The 19,624-nt window shown below is 46.4% G+C and overlaps 1 protein-coding gene across 5 annotated transcripts in view; it reads left to right on the top strand.

Moving 5' to 3' along the window:
* Nucleotides 1-11,600, top strand: part of HYAL2 (hyaluronidase 2) — a 52,829-nt gene extending 41,229 nt beyond the window's left edge. Inside the window, exons 1-5 of one of the 5 annotated variants that reach the window (XM_066614956.1) lie at nt 1,314-1,418; nt 1,856-1,940; nt 3,896-4,895; nt 8,919-9,008; nt 10,227-11,600. In XM_066614956.1, coding sequence (XP_066471053.1) covers nt 3,954-4,895; nt 8,919-9,008; nt 10,227-10,631 — 1,437 coding nt within the window. In that variant the 5' untranslated portion in view covers nt 1,314-1,418; nt 1,856-1,940; nt 3,896-3,953 and the 3' untranslated portion in view covers nt 10,632-11,600. Of the gene's footprint in view, nt 1-1,313; nt 1,419-1,855; nt 1,941-3,165; nt 3,262-3,895; nt 4,896-8,918; nt 9,009-10,226 lie in introns of those variants that run through there. The other 4 variants (XM_066614955.1, XM_066614957.1, XM_066614958.1 and 1 more) reach the window with 4 other exon arrangements.
* The last annotated feature ends 8,024 nt before the right edge of the window (nt 11,601-19,624 follow it).

The raw sequence follows: 19,624 nt of genomic DNA, 5'->3' as shown, positions 1-19,624 counted from the left end.
ATTGTGCCCAGCATCCCCAGTGCTTAATTTTTAAAATGAGAGGTGCTGGAAATTAGAACGCAAGCCTACCCACAGCTAGTATTGTCTAGTAGTGCCTGAAATGGAGCAGTTAACCAAGAAGTCCCTGATTCAAGTTTATCCTCTGCCATAAAGGCACTTGGTGTTCACAGGCATGCCCCCCTCTCTCTCAACCTCAGCATCAGCGCAACCATCAGCAATATGGGGATAAGTATTATGTAAATATCTTTCACGGTTGGTAATGTATGTGATTCTGAGCACACTATATAAATCTCAATCAAGCATTATGATAGAATCATGCCCATGATCTAGAACAGTGTTTCTCAAACTGTGGGTTGGGACCCACTAGGTGAGTCGCAAGCCAATTTCAGGTGAGTCCCCATTTATTTCAATATTTTATTTTCAGCATATTAGACTTGATGCTACCATGGTATGTGACTGCATTTGGGGAAATGTTACAGACCTGTACTTTTAACAAGCTACTATGTACATTCTTTTAACAATGATAGTAAATGGGATTTGCTCCTGGGTAAGTGTGGGTAGGACTGCAGTCCAGGATTGTTAAAAAAGTTCCTGCTTGATGATATCATGTCCGGTCATGACATCACTTCCGGTGGGTCCTGACAGACTCATTCTAAAAAGTGGGTCCTAAATGCGTGAGAACCACGGATCTAGAAACCTTGCTCCCTAATCACACATGTGGGGGCAGACCGATTATTCAGTTGTGAGAGAAATGCACTCTGCACATGCCAAGAGGCACTCTTTTCCTTACAGCTTCCTGTCCTTGAGCAGAAGTCCCAGGGTTTCTCATTCCAAGAAAGCTCAGAGCATCACTTGCTGAGACCAGCTGTGGGGGGAGCTGGAAGTTCACACCACACCATTCCACACGTCGCCTCCTTCTGCAGAGAGGTTGGGGCGACCCAGGACAACCCCCTCAGCTCTACTAAATGGTTGGCACCCTGCCTACCCTCGTATTACAGTTCCATTTTGCAGGCGAGTGCGCTGTTCCTTTAAGAGCCAAACCGCACTCCGCTTACAAAAAAGCTGAGGGACTGTACCAAGTGGCTCCTTCAGGCGGGGGGAATACTTGAATGAGGCCATACCGTCAAGAATATCCCGACGTTTGTTCCAAATAGTAGCTGAGGCCGCATATCACTTGCTCAGTACAAGTAACTAAAACTCAGGGAGCCGGGGGTTGCCTTTTCTCTTCAGGGTTGACTCCCCCGTCCTCAAACCTGCCTTGGTCCGTCCCTCGCTCCTGTCTTTTAAAGGAGAAGCTGGCCAGCGGGAGAAGGGGGTGGGTGGCAGTGGGCTCAGGTGCCCTTTAAGAAGGAGTTGCGCTCCGCCGGGAGGATATTGCACTGAAGCTGGCCAGGGGGAGTGATGAGTTAAGTATCTAGGTGAGTTCTTGCAGAGAAGATACAGGGCGCCCCCCCTCCATGCCTGCAAGGTCCTGCAGGGACTGTGAAGCAGCATCCAGAGTGAGCCTGGCAAGGAGAGTCTGAAGTTGGGGAAAGGCGCAGCGAGGAGGGTTTTTGCTGCTGCCGCCGCCCTTATAAGTTTCTGGGGTTCTCTTGCCAAAGTGCTTTCAGTGCTGCTTCCCCCTCCCGCTTCCTGCACAGCCCCGACCCTCTCCTGGCGCATCTGTGTGCAGGGAGAAGTTTTCTGCAAGGCTGCTGCAGATCCTCTCCCTGCTCGGCTTGGCAGACCTCCGAGTTGGTGAAGTGCCCTTTGAGGAAGCCGCGCCGCTCCATGGAAAATGCCTTGTGCTTGAACTTATTTTCTTTCTCTTCCCCCTCCCTCCCCCCGGGCCCCTTCCTCTGTGCGCTGCTTGCAGGCTTTGTGGTGAGGATCCTTCCTGGGTTGCATCTGGCTTGAACATTCCGGGTTTAGAGCCCAATCCCATGCATGTCTACTCAGAAGTAAGTTCCTTTAGAGTCAATGGGGCTTACTCCCAGGAAAGTGTGGCTAGAATTTACAGCCTAAGAGCCCAATCCTCTGCCTGTGTACTCAGAAGTAACTCCCATTAGAGTCAATGGGGCTTACTCTTAGGAAAGTGTGGATGGAATTGCAGCCTAGGAGCCCAATCCTGTGCATGTCTACTCAGAAGTAAGTCCCATCAGAGTCAGTGGGGCTTACTCGGAGGAAAGTGTGGATAGGATTGCAGCCTTAAACTATCTATTGAGTAGGGAGGGGTCCGTCCCCCCCGAAGGATCGCGCGCTCCAGGGCTTAGAAGTTTTGATGCTTGTTCCAGCACGTGGAGACCAGTGCGCTTCACGCTGTCCCTCTGACCCGTCCAAGTAACTTCTTTGGCTGGTGTGTGTGTTCCAAAGTTTTTCCACCCTGAGCTCCCTCCCGCTGCCCCCTCTCCCGTTATCTGATTGCGCCAGTATCAGCCTTTAAGGCTCGTCTTTTTGTGTGGCTTTGTTACTTCTGGTAGTTGCTGACACCCACATTTTTTCTCCCCACTCCTTCTCCAGCGCTATTCGATACGGGGCTCTTTCCCTTTTTCCCCCCTCTAGGAGATTCACCTTGTGAATGTTTTTCTAGCGACACAGTTCACCTTTATGCTGTTTGTCGTGCACAATGCATTGATGTGTACTGTCGAGGGATGTAAAGTTTAAGAACAAAGGATGATCTTTGTGTTTAAAAAAAACAAACAAATCTGAGTTGGGGCTGGGACTGCAATCCTAGCCACACTTTCCTGGGAGTAAACTCCATTGACTATAATGGGATTTACTTCTGAGTAGACAGGCATAGGATTGGGCTCTGAGTGTATTGTTGCACTGACTCTGAGTGCAATGCACTGAGTGTATTGTTGCACTGACTCTGCTAAGCATTAGGCAGGAGAGAAAATGCTCCCTGTTCAAAAAAAAGGCAGAAATTTAAAGTGTATTCTGATGAATGGAGGAGCATCTTCTCTATTGTGTGTTTTCAATAAAAGCCTCTTTGTGATTGCATAGGGATCTTTAGCCATCAGAACTGGTATCTGACAAAACTAAAGCTGAGAGAGCCTAATTTGCTTGTTTCCCTTAATCACAAGTTTCCTCTAGCAGGGTCTTAATGAGTTAACCTTGTCTCCTCCTCCCCCTCCCCCCTTTAGTTTCTAAGACCAGTGGAGCCCCTGTACAATCTGGATGCTTGGACAGTAGCTTGCCAGCTCTCCCTTCAGGTCCCCATAACAGTCTAGGATTATGTTGATGAAGTCAGCATTAGCCCTTCAGAGGAAAGTCAGCAAGAAGGTGCCTTTAAAACCAGCCCTTTCTAGGAAGTGCCCCTGCAGTGCTGGCAGGCTTGGCTGAGATGTTAAATGAAAGTGCCGGTTTTCCAAACACATGTTGCTTCATGCTGCTTCTTGAGGCTCCAGGGAACAGGATTGAGTAACTTTTTGCCAGAGTTTGCTCCGCTTTCCCGCTGCTTATGTGGTTGTGCCTGCTATGCTTTGTGGACTTAGTTCTAAGATTCGGGGCTGTGAATAGATGGGGTTGTGGGAAATGGTTTGCGGGAAAATGTGGGCATGTTTTCTTTTGGGATACCACTGACTGAATTGAGGTAGCAAATGCTCCCTTCCTAGCACTACAACAGCTATTAGTGATTTGATTAGGCCAGTACACTGATTCTTCTGTACCTTAACTTACCAGCCCTAAACCTGGAGGATCAGTCCTGCCTGCTGAGCATGATGAGAACTAACAGAGTGAAAGGTATTACTTAAAGAAAAAGGAGGGAGGCAAGCTAAGAAGTTGGTCTGAGAAGCGTTGTGACGGATCATCTTTAGCCTGTACTACTGAGCAGGAAGAAGCTCCTTTAGTGCAAGGAAAGTGGTGCCTTTTCTTTGTTTTTGTTTTTATTGTAATCACTCCTATGCTTTCTTCACAGGCCTTGTTCTGGCAGTGATTGAACATAATCTTGTTCTCCAGCAGAGTGAAGAGAGAGGATGCAGGGAGTTTCTTTGCTGGTAGTGACATGGCTCATGTTTCTTGCTGTTGCTGGTGCCCCTGGGCAGTACGAGAAGCCTGCCTTTACCCCCATCTTCACGCGCAGGCCTTTCATTGTGGCCTGGAATATGCCAACCCAGGACTGCCAGCCTCGCTTCAAGGTCACACTGGACTATAGTATTTTTGATGTGCAGGCTTCGCCCAATGAAGGCTTTGTGGACCAGAACCTGACTATTTTCTACAAAGAGCGCCTGGGCCTCTATCCCTACTATAATGGGCAAAAGGCTGCTGTGAACGGAGGAGTTCCACAGAACAGCAGTTTACTGCAGCACCTGAAACACTTGGAGGCCGGCATTGGCAAATATATCCCCTCCAAGTCCAAGGAGGGCCTGGCTGTCATCGACTGGGAAGAGTGGAGACCCATCTGGATCCGGAACTGGCAAACAAAAGACATCTACCGCATAGCGTCCCGTCAGCTTGTGCAGGCTCGGCAGCCTGAACTGCCAGAGGACCAAGTGAAGAAGGAGGCTCAGTATGAGTTTGAGTCTTGTGCTCGGGAGTTCATGGAGGAGACTTTGCGGCATGTGAAGAATTTTCGGCCCCAGCAGCTGTGGGGCTTCTATCTCTTCCCAGACTGCTACAACCATGACTACAGCAAGAATCAGGACAGCTACACAGGTCGCTGCCCTGATGTAGAAGAGACCCGCAATGACTATCTGGCCTGGCTTTGGAAGGAGAGCACTGCCCTTTACCCGTCCATCTATCTGGAGCAGATGTTGGCCAACACCACTAATGGGCGGAAGTTTGTGAGATCTCGGGTTAAAGAGGCCTTGCGTATCTCCCATCAGCACCACGATGACTATACCTTGCCTGTCTTTGTCTACGCTAGGCCCACTTATACCCGTAGATCACCTCGAACAGATGTCTCTTACCTAAGTGAGGTAAGAGAGTGTTTCATGAATGGAATTGGGGAAGGACTTTGTAGCAACCAGAGAGGCTGACATTTGGTCTTGGTAAAATTTAAAGAAGTAACCTGTAGTGCAAGCATGCCCAGCTTGTGATCTACTGAGCCAAAGGCAACCCAACAAGCAAATATGGTGCTCACCAGGTCTTTGTAAACTTCCTGGTTTTTCTGCTCAGCTGAGACCACAAGTGAATGCATGTGGGAGGCCGTCCAGCACCTGGCTGACCCTTATATTCAGCTAGTAGGCTGCTCTTCTTTTGATGAGTCACCACCTCTGCAGACTTGGTCTAATAATAACCGAGAGGAGTTCTTGGAGCTCTGTTGTCATCCCTGAACAGATTGGCTTCCCAGCCACTGCTTTGTGGGTCTCTGGTGGGTCAGAAGTGCCAGGGACTGCTAACACCAGGCACATGTCTTCTGTGTCTACTGTGAGCTCATTGGCCAGTAGCAGGCAGGTTGGAACTCAGCCTTAAACATGTTAAGTTAGAAACTAATAATCATGGGCATAATGGAAACCTATGAAGATGTCTGTGAAAGCGTGAAGGAGCTGACTGCTCCTGTCTCCCTTGTCTGTTATGTTCTGGCTGTGGCAGCACTGATGCAGAAAAGTGCTATTATTAATGGTTTTTGTTCTGTTTTTAATTCTGTCCTAGAAAGAATCATTAGTGTTTGGCATTTTGTCAAGGACTTTCCTAATGGATGGGGGTCACTGGGTTGGATACACTTCTGTTCAGTTTGGGCAGCTGAATACACAAAGTTTGAAGTAGTGCTCCAAATTGTTCTTGTAAGTTGACTTGAGTCTGATCCACTAGGACTTGCAGTTTAAAACAATGCCTTCTGTTAACCTAGGTGTTGTTGGTGAAAACATATAGATTTGTGTACATGCTTCTGGCAAATCCTTTCAGATTTTTAGTCTTTGGTAGCATTAAAAAATATTTCATGCCAGCCTTTGGGCTGTAGCTTGTGCTGAATCTAAGTTCTTTTACTTCAGCTTCCCAAAGGTAGCTTCTGAAGCTAGCTAAAATTGTGAAGTGCAACAAAATAAGAACATAAGAACAGCCCCACTGGATCAGGCCATAGGCCCATCTAGTCCAGCTTCCTGTATCTCACAGCAGCCCACCAAATGCCCCAGGGAGCACACCAGATAACAAGAGACCTCATCCTGGTGCCCTCCCTTGCATCTGGCCTTCTGACATAGCCCATTTCTAAAATCAGGAGGTTGCGCATCCAATCAGGAGGTTGAATACATCCTGAATCCAAGTATAGTAGAGGATAGCTTCTCTGGATCATGACAGCATACGTACTTTACACAAGGCCTCCCCAGCTGAGCAAGAGACTTCAGGCAGTATAGTATATTCCAATGCCTATAGATAAATTCAATTACAATTGCAGGGCTCAGTTTCCTAGATGGTATCAGGAACTGGTATTCTTCAGGTGCAGAGGAGAGTGGAGTGAAGGAAGCAAAAGTGGTAGAAGGGTTTCCTAATTTTGTTTATGAGAAACTACAGGAAGGGCACTCGGTTGAACTTCCTTCCAATCTTACTCCCTTTTTATATTCTCCTGAAATCACCAAGTTCTGAGGATGAGTTTAGGGGCACTGTTGTTTCTATCTTGCCTTGGTGTGTAGAGGGTATAAAGATTGTTGGCAAGGTGGAGGAAGGTGCCAAAATAGAAGCTGGAGCTGCCTTGACACTGATGAGTTGCACGTCAACAGTTGCCACTTCCTTTTTTAAGCTCCTCATGAGGTTGCAGATCATTATTATGGAGACCCAGAAGTAGGCATAGTACCTTCATGCATCTTCAGTTCCTGTCATCTGTTCATGCTTGGCCTCTGACCACAGGCAAGAGCAACTTCACAGCTGAGCATTTTGGAAAAATCTGTGGCTAGTGCTGGGGCCTCAAAATATGCAGCCCTTGCTCTTTATGTGACTGGTTTTTCTTCCCATGGATGTTTGGAGACTAGCGAATGAAGATTTTTATCCCTACTGCGTGGAAGCCATGCAGATTTGCTAGAAGGAGTTCTGTAGATTAGCAGTACAAGTAAAACATTAAAATGATAACTTTTAAAGGCACACTTATAGTTAATGGGAAAAGTTTAGTAGGATGTCTTGTCTTGTCTTAGTAGGATGTCTTGTTTACTAGGATGTCCTGTGTAAAATCACCTTTCTGGTCTAGTAGCAACAATTGACTGGATCTCAGCAGCCCACTGGCCCAGAGCAGTCAATAGTTAGCCTGCCCGTAGCAAACAAGCTATGAAGGCAGAGAGAGTTTGGCTAGCACCTTTCGTTCTCCTGAGATGGCAAAGAAACAGCCCTTTGCTGGGAGAGAAGATAGGCTTGCTTTCTTTGTTCCTGTCCTTCTCTGCCTTCTGATAGCTACCAGGCCTCAGTGATTCTTGTCAGCAGCTCCTGAAGTTGTTCAGTGAATGTTATCTGTCCAGAAACCTCCTTTTCTGTTCTTGGCACTTGATCAAGTTGCCTTCATTTAGTAGATGGGATGCCAAGCGAAACCTGGAATATGGCTGTGGTGATGGTCTCCAGCTTGGATGGTTTTAAGGGGATGAGGACACTCTTCTCAATGGCTAGCTGTCATAATTTTTTATGCGTTGCCTTTGGTTTGGCAACAGTATGCCCCTGAATAATAGCCGCAGGGGAACAATGGCAGGAGAGAAGGGTGCCTTTCTCTCCTGTGTGTGGGTTTGCCGGAGTCAAACCCAAGTCAAGTGGCTTCTTTGGTGAGCCACTTTGGAAAACAGAATGCCGGACTTGATGAACCTTTATGAGCAGGCAAGACTCGAATATGTAAAAGAGTAGGGTGAGATCAGGCTTGTACCATCGCGCCCACATTACATGCAGCCAGCCACCTGCTTTCTTGGCTGTGATCACCACAGCCAAGAAAGCAGGTGGCTGGCTGCATGTAATGTGTGATTCTTCACCTCATGGTGAATTCTAGAAAAGCAGCTCTTCCAGAGCTTTGCATACCTTTTTATATCCACCCTGCAGCATCAACATCACATAAAGAACCTCATGTACATCTTTTCACATGTTCCTAAATGTGTCAGTTTTGTTGTATGAATGTGCTTTGAGAAACTTCCACCAATTATACATGATGATGCTGTGTACCCAATTTTACATGGAAATTGTTTTCATGTGTGAAACTGATCCTGAGCAGCAAGAGGACACATGGCATAGTGGCAGTTTAAAGACATAGCCGTTTGTGGCTTGTGCATTCTTCATACACACAATGCCTTGAACAATAATGCTTTCCACCATAATATTCTTTAGCCTGCAGTAATTAGGAGCATCTGATGCAGGAAACTAAACTTTCATGACACTGTGAATGTGGCAGATCACCCATCCATGTGCCAGACCAGTGGCAGACCTGGGGAGGTCAGGGGGACAAAAGCCCCAGGCGCTGCACCTGTGGGCCCTGTGGGGGTGGCACCACCATGCCCACTGTGCCATCACCACTGCCACCTCTGCCTGCCTTCTGGAGCCATTCCAGGGCAGGCTCAGCCTCAGGCAGTGTTCAAGACTGCTTGGTAACGGGAAGTACTGCTTAAGACTGCATGGAGGAAGGAAGGAAGCAAGCAAGCAAGCCTTGGAAGGCTTTCCAAACAGTCCTGAACAGCATGCAAGGCTCTGTGAGGCTAGATAAGCACCCTGGAGGAGGAGTCCAGCATGGTATGGGTGGGCGGCATTGCGGACCTGCGCTCCAGAGTGCCACAGGGGCTAAGTCCATAACTGTGCCAGACTATCTTAATTGGTCAGTCTGAAATGAGTATTGCTTCCATCTGACAATGCATGTTTTGAAAGGTGCATTGATCTTTACCAGAGGGTTGAAATCTCATGATAACACTTTCTGCCCCCCTTTTCTTTCTGGTGTAAGGAATTAATTAGTAAGAACAGGTTACATCCATTTTCTTATGATACCTTTCAACTCATTTCCTGCTGTTGGTTACCTAAAGTGGCTATAAATCTACTTGGATATTTTCTTGCAGATGGATTTGGTCTCCACCATTGGGGAAAGTGCTGCCCTGGGGGCAGCTGGTGCTATCTTCTGGGGAGAAGCAGAAGACACTGGAAGTCGGGTATGTGTTGCATCCCCCCCCTTTCCCTTGTCTTGTGCAGAAATAAGCACAGAATGGACTTCCTTCCCATGGATGTCTTTTGATCTCTTTCCTGTCAGGAACTTGTTGGGTACTGCCTAGGTAAGCAGGAAGCTCTCTTAATTAAGGGTCTGTGGCTCAGCTCTTGAAAAGACTCTTGGAAAGCAGGCCACAACGCTATCCCTTAATGCTGGTAGGCTCTTAGAGTGAGGAAAATTGTGGATGGCAAGGAATAGGTAAGCAAGGAACAGTGTCTTCCTGCAATTGAAGTAAAAGGATTTTTCAGCTCATTGGCCTTTTGTTCTGAGGGGTGCAAAGATCTCCTCCTTTATGCTCTTTTGACTTGTACAGGATGGAGAGAGAACCACTTGGTACTTTGTATTAAACTGAACTGGTTGCCCTTCTAGTTCCAGTGCTTGGTACATAGAGCTTAATGGCCAGTAGTTGCTTTCAGTTTAATACTGGAAAGTGCAGCTATAATCTTTTCAGTCTCTGTGGCTTTGCTCTAAAAGGCTTTTTTTGCATCAAGGCCAGATTATTTCCTGCCAGATGTGAGGATTGGAGGCTAATGGCAAACTTCTAGAACCATTAGAACTGTCTTACAGGGCTTCATGCACTGCCCTCTGCCACAGTCTTTTGCCTTCAAAGGCAAATTCATGGAAAGTTTTTGAAGCTTGGCAGCTGAGGGAGACAATTCATATTCTCAAAGGATGTAAAGCAAAAAGAAAGTCTAGCAAGGAAATTGTACCATTTGGGTCTTTTGACTACAGCATTTATCAGATGTTGACATCTTTTCAGCCAATCCCCTGAGAGGAGGAATTGTATCCACTGTTACTGAATGGTAAATTGAATTTGATCAAAGTGGAAATCCTGTGCGTGCTTACCTGGGAATAAGCCCCATTGAAACAAGTGGAATTTCCTTCCACGCATAGGTTTGTGCTCTGTGTTACTCTTACCCAGGTAATCTAGATTCGTGGACTATAGGATACCCTATTTTTCTCTGCCTTTTGAAAAAGATCACTTTCATTCAATCTTTGTTCCAATAGTATAGGAATGAAACATTTAACTACTCCCTCTAAACTGTCTCTTAAACATTTTCAGCTGAAAATTTCAAATGAAAACACTTTTTTCATTAAAAAAAAAAATCTGTTGGTCCTATTTCTGGTAGCTGCCACTCACTTTGTATCCTCTTCTCTACAGAACACCTGTCAGATCATCAAAAATTACATGGAGACAGACCTTGGACATTACATCGTCAATGTGACAACTGCAGCAGAGCTCTGCAGCAAGACTTTGTGTGGCAGCCACGGGCGTTGCCACCGCCGAGACAGCAGTGCCAACGTCTTCCTGCATCTCAACCCAGACAGCTTTGAGATCCAGCGCAATGAACATGGGTCTCGAAAGCCACTGCTTGAGGCCAGAGGGAAGCTCTCTCAGGATGACACTACCTTCCTACGGACCCACTTCCAATGCCACTGCTACCAGATGTGGCATGGGAAAGGATGTGAGGAGAAGCTGGGTGGTGGTGGTGGTGGCCCCTACCTGTGCTATAACCTGGGACTCCAGCTTTTGATGACTTTATTTCTTCTGGCCAGCTTGCATTAGGCTGCCTTCAACTGGAATCTGTGGCTACAGAGTAGTTCCTAGTGCACAGGATGGGAGAAGGAGTGCAAGCAGGCAGCAAGGATAGCCAGGAAAGGGGGGGGAATGGGAGCCACCAGCCTCTGTTTTTTCCTGTATCTTGTTTAGCAGTGATGTAGCAGATCTACTATTTAAGAGTCTGTCCTACCTCTCCTATCTGTGCCACTGGCCCTTGAAGAAGCAAAGGGAGAAAAGACCCTTCCCCCTCGCCCCACCGATGGTATTTTGGGGACTATTGGAGAAGAGGATAGTATTAGCAATTGGTAAAAGTAGAGGGTTGGTGTGAGCTGGTCTGCCTTGCTGCCCTGGTCTTGGGTTGCCCAGATGTACTTCAACACAGGTACCAATGTGGTGCCTGGGATTAGCTACTCAATGGGGAATTGGAGGGTGAGGCAAATTACTCAAGGATGGTGGAGTAGAGACTCTCTGCATCCAGCATTGCTTTTAAGAGCCCCTGCTCTGGATTTTGGCTGCCAGGACTGTGGAGGGAGTGCTTAGCCTTCTGTTGTAAGGAGGGAAGGGACGCAGTTGTATTAAACAAAATTAAAAAAAAAAACTGGAGTCCTGGAACATATTTAGGTCTAGGGGAAAGTGTGGTGGGTTTGATGGAGCTGCTGTAGTAGTGAGGAAAATGCTGCTGTTATGTTTTGTTCTAGGGTAGTGGGTAGAAAGGGGCAGAAATAATACTCGGTCCACAGAGGTTATCCTGGAGCAAAGTGCTGATGGAGGAAAAGCCTTTTGCTAACAGTGGGGTGGGCAATGCATTTTTTTTAATTGCATGAGGATAAGGGCAACTGTGGGGGAACCAGAATAGTGTGCCCTGGCCATGTGTGGCTGGTGCTGAGTCAGTGACCTGCATCTGTTACAGGAAAACCAAAAAGTTTTACCTCAAAAATTAAAGACACACCGAGAGAATGGTTGGTGTTTTGCATGATGTATTGGTGCTTGCTGACTGTGCTGGGGGGGTTCTTCCCATTTCCCTCTGTCAATAAGTGGACTGGGAGATTCCAGCTGTGAACAGCATTTGCCTTGAGACCTCGGTAACAGTTGGCTCTGGTTTCTATTTGCACACACACACCCCTGTGTGTTGTCTTTTGTCACAACACTATGGCTCTTACAGAGCTGGTTTCTCTCCAAGGAGAGAATCCCAAGCAGCTGTATCCAAACATGGCCATTACCCTTGCCTGACAATTCCCTGTCTCTTCCTGCCTTCAGTAAGGCACTGGAGGCTCAATGAAAGGGAACTACCTCCCCCTCCCCTTCTGCTGTCTATAGTGATGCCATCTGTCTGCCTAGTATTCCGCTCCCCCTCCCAGCCTTGCTGGCTTTTCAGGAGCAGCAAGGAGCTGTCACCTTGTCAGGGCTTCCTGCCCCTTGTAATTCAGTCAATGAGTCTTGGCTGGCATAGCCAGACTATTGCCAAAGTGGAAGAGAGAAGCCACTGTGTTTGGATGTCTGTGTCAGAGCTGGGTTTATGTGCACCACATAGGTGGGGTGGAAGCAGCCCCTTTTAAATCTTCTACTATAATCTATTTGTTCCTCTTTCCCCAAATGGGGACCAATTTCTCCTTGCTGCTTTTCCATGCAGAACCCCTACAGACCTTTTGTGTATTGGTGCTTTGGCTCAACAGAGACAGTTTTAGAATTATTGTATGTCTTTCTGTGGCTTCACATTGTGGATTGCCTCTGGCATGGTGTTATCTAAATGCAGTGAAGAGATGGGGGGAGCTATTGTTTGAGGTACTGAGCTAACTGAAGTTCTGATGTTGTGTAGAGGCCTGCCCTAATTGGGCTGCTTTGGAAGTAGGAAGGCCACTGTAATGCAAGGCAGCCATGTAGGCTGCCCTTGAAATCTCTTGGACTGGTGAAGGCAGAACTGTAACAATTGGGGTTTTGTTGAGGATTTGGAGAGCTGCCTTGTACTGAACCAGACTGATGGTTTTACTTTGCCTATTATTTCCAAATTGGCTAGTATTGTCAAGTTGGCAGCAACAGCCAACCTCTCTCTGATGTGAAGAAGAGCTGTTGGAGCCAGGCCTGCTACCTGATGTTGCTTAAGCTATTTCTGCTCAACATTGCATATATGCAACAGGGATCAAATGTGTACACCTGTGGACCGGGCAAAAAAGTTCAACCTGAATGATACCTCCTCTCACCCTGTTCTGTGTCCGGGATTGGTCTACAAAGGGTAAGGGGTTTATCAAAATGAAACTTGCTGTATGTGTGGAGATTGTTTTGGGGAGGAAGGAGACATGCTTCATCACTCCACTGCTGTTGCCTGGAAAATGTGACCCTGGTGAAGAGATTGGGCAGCTTCTTAAAACAACCCCTGTTTATACATCTGAGAGCAGCAGCTGGGACTTTGCTAACCAGACATCTCTAACTGGAACCGTGCTCTCCTCTGAGATATTGCTAAGGGATGGTAGTGAGATGGCCTAGTTTTTCTGCCTACCTTAAATCCTACTGCCAGGGAGGTAGTGGGTTGAATACGTGGAAATCCAATGTGCCTTCTTTGTGGGGAATCTTGGCCAGTTACTCTAAAACTTCACAAGCCCAGAGGACATTGCATACAGTATTGTACAGTATACAAAAGCAGCGATATTATTTAGTTCCTAAGCACATAAGAGCATAAGAACAGCCCCACTGGATCAGGCCATAGGCCCATCTAGTCCAGCTTCCTGTATCTCACAGCGGCCCCACCAAATGCCCCAGGGAGCACACCTGATAACAAGAGACCTGCATCCTAGTACCCTCCCCTGCATCTGACATAGCCCATTTCTAAAATCAGGAGGTTGCACATACACATCATGGCTTGTAACCCGTAATGAATTTTTCATCCAGAAACTTGTCCAATCCCCTTTTAAAGGCATCCAGGTCAGATGCCATCACCACATCCTGCGGCAAGGAGTTCCACAGACCAACCACACGCTGAGTAAAGAAGTATTTTCTTTTGTCTGTTCTAACTCTCCCAACACTCAATTTGAGTGGATGTCCCCTGGTTCTGGTGTTATGTGAGAGTGTAAAGAGCATCTCTCTATCCACTTTATCCTTCCCATGCATAATTTTGTATATCTCAGTCATGTCCCCCCCAGATGTCTCTTTTCTAGGCTGAAGAGGCCCAAACGCCGTAGCCTTTCCTCATAAGGAAGGTGCCCCAGCCCAGCAATCATCTTAGTTGCCCTCTTTTACACCTTTTCCATTTCCACTATATCCTTTTTGAGATGCGGCGACCAGAACTGAACACAATACTATGGTAAGGTGTGGCCTTACCATCGATTTGTACAACGGCATTATAATATTAGCCGTTTTGTTCTCAATACCTTTTCTAATGATCCCAAGCATAGAATTGGCCTTCTTCACTGCCGCCGTACCTTGGGTCGACACTTTCATCGACTTGTCCACCACCGCCCCAAGATCTCTCTCCTGATCTGTTGCAGACAGCTCAGAACCCATTAGCCTATATGTGAAGTTCTGATTTTTTGCCCCAATGTGCATGACCTTACACTTACTTACATTGAAATGCGTCTGCCATTTTGCTGCCCGTTCTGCCAGTTTGGAGAGATCCTTCTGGAGCTCCTCACAATCACTTCTGGTCTTCACCACTCGGAAAAGTTTGGTGTCGTCTGCAAACTTTGCCACCTCACTGCCCAACCCTGTCTCCAGGTCATTTATGAAGAGGTTGAAGAGCGCCGGTCCCAGGACAGATCCTTGGGGCACACTGCTTTTCACCTCTCTGCATTGTGAAAATTGCCCATTGACACCCACTCTCTGTTTCCTGGTCTTCAACCAGGTCTCAATCCAGGAGAGGACCTGCCCTCTTATTCCCTGACTGTGGAGTTTTTTTCAGTAGTCTTTGGTGAGGGACCGTGTCGAACGCCTTCTGAAAGTTCAGATATATAATGTCCATGGGTTCTCCCGCATGCACATGCCTGTTGACCTTTTCAAAGAATTCTAAAAGTTTTGTGAGGCAAGATTTACCCTTACAGAAGCCTTGCTGATTCTCCCTCAGCAAGGCTTGTTCATCTATGTGTTTTGAGATTCTATCTTTGATGCGGCATTCCACCATGTTACCCTGTATAGATGTTAGGCTGACCGGCCTATAGTTTCCCGTGTCCCCCTCTTTCCCTTTTTAAAGATCGGCATGACATTTGCTATCCTCCAATCCTCTGGCACTGTGGCCACTTTGAGGGACAAGTTGCATATTTTAGTCAAGAGACCAGCAACTTCATTCTTCAATTCCTTAATAACTCTAGGGTGTATGCCATCAGGGCCCGGTGACTTATTGATCTTTAATTTATCAATGAGGTCTGAAACATCTTCTCTTTTAACCTCTATCTGACTTAATTCCTCGGTCAGGAGGGGCTGTTCAGGCAGCGGTATCTGCCCGAGGTCTTCTGCCGTGAAGACAGATGCAAAGAACTCAATCAATTTCTCTATCATCTCTAAGTCTCCTTTTATCTCCCCTTTCCCTCCCTCACCATCCAGAGGGCCAACCGCTTCTCTGGCGGGTTTCCTGCTTCTAACATATTTGAAGAAGCTTTTATTATTCCCCTTAATGTTGCTGGCCATGCGTTCCTCATAGTCTGTCTTGGCCTCCCATATCACCTTCTTACATTTCTTTTGCCACAGTTTATGTTCCTTTTTATTCTCCTCATTAGGGCAAGACTTCCATTTACGGAAGGAAGCTTCCTTGCCCTTTATGGCATCTCTAACTTGGCTGGTTAAGAATTCAGCCATAAAAATACAACTGCTTCTGGAATGGCATGTGGCTGTTGCTTCAAAGCCCAGCACAGTTCCTTGTAGAAATTCAAGAAAATGGTGAGAAGAATCATGAGCTAACTAAAACCACAGGAGTAGCAGGAATGTGCATGTGGCATAGTTGAGGAATTCTTGTATTCCACTATTGAAGTTCAGCTAGGGGGCCTTTTTGTTGACAGTGCATACCTTTTTGAATAGCAGGAAGAAGATGCACCCCCCCTAATTTTCTTTCTCTGTTTGTTCTGTTGAGTTATTTAACCCATTGCAACCTGGAGTCTGATTAAAATGTTGTACTTGAGAGTACAAGAAGTAAGCCAATACTTGAATGAAAGCAAAGATACTTGGATAAGATATAAGAATTTCCAAATAAATAAGTGATGGTTAAGCCTTCTAGGCACCTCATCCAGCTGTTATTGGAAGAAGGGTAGAAGATCTATAGCTGTAGCTGGTGATGGGAGCTGCATCGGTCAAATCTTGCCATTGAAGAACTATTTTTCCTGGTCAAGCACTAGTTTTGCTCTAGTGCTGGCTAGGGGGAGGGGGGGGAAGAGAAGTTCTGCACACCTTTATTCCTCTGTCTTATAGCTGTTGTTGTGAAGTCGTGTCCAACTCTTCATGACCCCATGGACCACAGCATGTCAGGCCCCCCCCCCCATCTACCACTAACTTCCGGAGTGCCCAAATTCATGTTCATTGCCTCCGTGACACTATCTAACCTTCTGCTGTCCCCTTCTCCTTCTGCCTTCATGTTTTCCCAGCATTAGGGTCTTTTCTAAAGAGTCCTCCCCTCTCATGAGATGACCAAATTTTTTAAGCTTCAGCTTCATCTTATAGCTGACTGACGCTTAAAAACCTAAGACTGTTCAAATAAAAAGGGAGGAGGCAATTGGGAAAAAGCCCAAGGATGTTATGTCATTAAGAACATCTAGTAACTTTTCGCTCTCCTCTGTGGACAAACGTGAGACTTTTCCCCTCACTTGAGAACCAGGAATGCTCTCCAGTACTAGCTGTAGAAAAATGAGGAATAGCAGTCCCTCAAGAATCCCTGTCAAAACATTCCCTGCAGTGGAATTGGTTGTTGACTTAGGCGGATATGGAATGACCTACTGCTCATCTCCATCCTGTAGCAGAGCACCCCCTAGTGTTGACACAGAAGCCAACAAATCATAATTCAACTCCTACTCTAACTAGGAGGGCAATAAAGTGCAAAAATTGCCAGTTTAAGTAGACCATTTATCTCTAGTGACTTACCAAAACCATACCCATGCAGGCCTTGTCCAGCCTCAAGTTTGATTCCCCAAAGGATTTGTGCTGGCATACTGTGTTGTGATGCAGGTCTACAACGTGGCATGATGCCATGGCTTCTTTCCCTCTAAATCTTTTTTCCCAGGACCAGGCATGTATTTTCTTTTTGCTTTTTTACGTGAATCCTTTCAGTCTCTCATGGCATTTCCACACACATTTCCGTATAGTCAAGAGACTGGAACCAAAAGAATTTCCCCATTTCATTCTCTTTCTCGTCACATTGATTGCACGGTTATCCCTTATGAATCTGGAGTGTGCTTTGTGCTGTCAAGTTCACCTCCAGTTAATGTGGATGCACTTCAGCAGGACAGAATTGGTCTTTGTGAAGTCCATGTCACATTAAAGAGGAGAACCATTTTTTAAAAAAATACTTTTTTTCCTTTAAGAAATCTTTGTAAAACACTTGGCAGCAGGGTATGAAGGCTTAAAGTACTATTAACACTTTTGTGAGCACCAGCCATCTCACAATCCATACTGCTCATGCTGGTGTTGGATGGAGATGATCTGGTACTTCTAATCAGTGACATGAATTACTCATTCTGCCCACAGGAATGTATTGAAACAGTAGAAAAATTCAACCTTTGTCGCTCTTTACTCTCCGACTCTTGAAAGGAGAAACTGATTAAAGCTTTAGTTCACACTTAATATTCTTTATTTTGCAATTTACAATATTGTAGGTCTGCACTGTGCCACTATAAGAAGAGTGTGGCATTCCATTACGAAGGAGTGACACACTATAAATGCATCCTATACAAGTTCATGCAACATCATATTACAGATAAAAGTGTGAGATTTGGCTTTGTGATGGGATATCTGTTTCAAAACTATATGGGGCACAATGGTGCTTGGCATACAAATCATGTATTCTCTCACCATGATGGTGGTGTGCAGGAAGTGGCCATAGCTCAGTGGTAGAATGCATGCTTCACCTAACTACAACTATAGCTTCCATACAGTTTGGAAAGCAACTTCAGATGTTTAAAAGATAATTGATGCAGCAAGTTTTTAAAGCTTGGCATCCATTGATAGAGAATTCTGTTTTCTACCAGATTACTATTGGCTTCCATTAATAAATTACCTAGCAGAACCTTTGTGTGAACAACCTCTTTAGCCTAACTCATTAACACAAGTGGTGTTGAAATGATTTAACTTTTCATGATGAGTCATTGTCCAATAACCAGGATGAGGTCTCTTGTTATCTGGTGTGCTCCCTGGGGCATTTGGTGGACCACTGTGAGATACAGGAAGCTGGACTAGATGGGCCTATGGCCTGATCCAGTGGGGCTGTTCTTATGTTCTTATGTAAGATCCACTCATATGACATATTTTCTATTCAGAAGATATTGATTGTAATACAAAAGAAAGCTAGTTATACTTAAGGACCATTGAAATCAATGATTGATTAGTCATAAATCCCATAGAAATGGATGGTGCTTGAGTAAGTAATCATTCTAACATTTTTTTTTTCTTTAGATACATTAGGGCACAAGGCTACGCAAGGCTTCTTAACATCAGGTTGTATCTTTAGCTAGGCAGACAACATGGTGATCCTTGACAATCACTTATATGGTACTTTGAGAACTTCTTGCCTTAGTCATGACACAACATGAGTATTTTAAATAATTTAAAACAAAACCCAGTATGGACAGAGTCCTTAGTATCTTAACTCTAACAGACATGGTTCAGGTGGAGGTTTCCATGTGTGACATGAAAGCATGCATGAGCCCCCACGTGCGTGTGCGTGTGTGTCAGAGGTAATCATTTAATTTTTTACAAGGCTTGATCCTTCATGCTTTTCCTTCATCTGTCATGCCAAAAATGACTGTGTGATCATCTACACACTAAGGAGTTGATGGAGTTGGGGCTGTTAGGTTTTCGGTAACCGCAATAAAAACATTGAAGCAAAGGCCCAGCAGTGGCTCTTGGGTAATTGCTGGGAAAAGAGACTGAGAAAATGTGTACTTTGCTGATCCTGTAGGATATGGTGTGCAGAAGGAGTTTCCAACACTTTCTCTCATAAATAATTATCCAGAAACGTAGGCTGAACTTGAGGTTGGAGGCGAGAGCTGGCGTGCAGGCTGGTCAGTGGCTGGTAGCCGCTGGTGGTTTATTGCTGCTTAAAGAATGGTTGCCTTGTCTGGAGCAGAGAGGGAGAAAAAATGCTGGGATGTGGGATAGAAGTGAGGAGAGTTAAAAACCCGAGTGTGGAAGGAGGATGGAGATTTTGGAAGCCCAAGGAACAGAAACTATTCTGCCTCCTTAGCAGCCAAAACATGCCTGTGAGGTGGAGAGGGAGGAGCTGGCAGTGACGTGGCTGAGGAGGAACCTGAGCCCTGGTGCTGCCCCCCTCCATGGCTGAGGGGGGCAAGAGACCCTCTCAGCTCTCACAACAACCCTGCAAGGTGGAGAGGAGCTGGCTACAGTGTGGCTGAGAAGAGATCTGAGCCCAGGTGCTCTGGTGCTGTGCCCCTCCATGGCTGAGGGGGTGCAAGAGACTCCCCCTCAGCTCTCACAACAACCCTGCATGGTGGAGAGGGCTGTCTGAGCCCAGGCACCCTTCCAGTGCCACCCCCTGCACAGCTGATAGGCTGACCTGGGATCCTCACAGAAGCCGGGCAGACCTGGGCACAAAACTAGTGGCATAGCTAAGAAGGTGCAGGGGGTAGCGGTTGCACCGGGCATCAAGCTTTAGGGGGGCAACAAGCTGAGCCTGACACTAGTGACCAAAATCGTGAAAATCTTGGTATGTATGAACAGGGGTGCCCAAACCCCGGCCCTGGGGCCACTTGCAGCCCTCAAGGACTCCCAATCAGGCCCTCTGAGAGTCCCCAGTCTCCAATGATATCTGGCCCTCCAGAGACTTGCTGGAGCCCATGCTGGCCCGACGCAACTGT

Source organism: Tiliqua scincoides, chromosome 2, assembly GCF_035046505.1.
Source record: "Tiliqua scincoides isolate rTilSci1 chromosome 2, rTilSci1.hap2, whole genome shotgun sequence".
Classification (NCBI taxonomy): domain Eukaryota; kingdom Metazoa; phylum Chordata; class Lepidosauria; order Squamata; family Scincidae; genus Tiliqua; species Tiliqua scincoides.
Note: the sequence above shows the minus strand (reverse complement) of the source record. Positions and strands in the feature narration are given on the sequence as shown.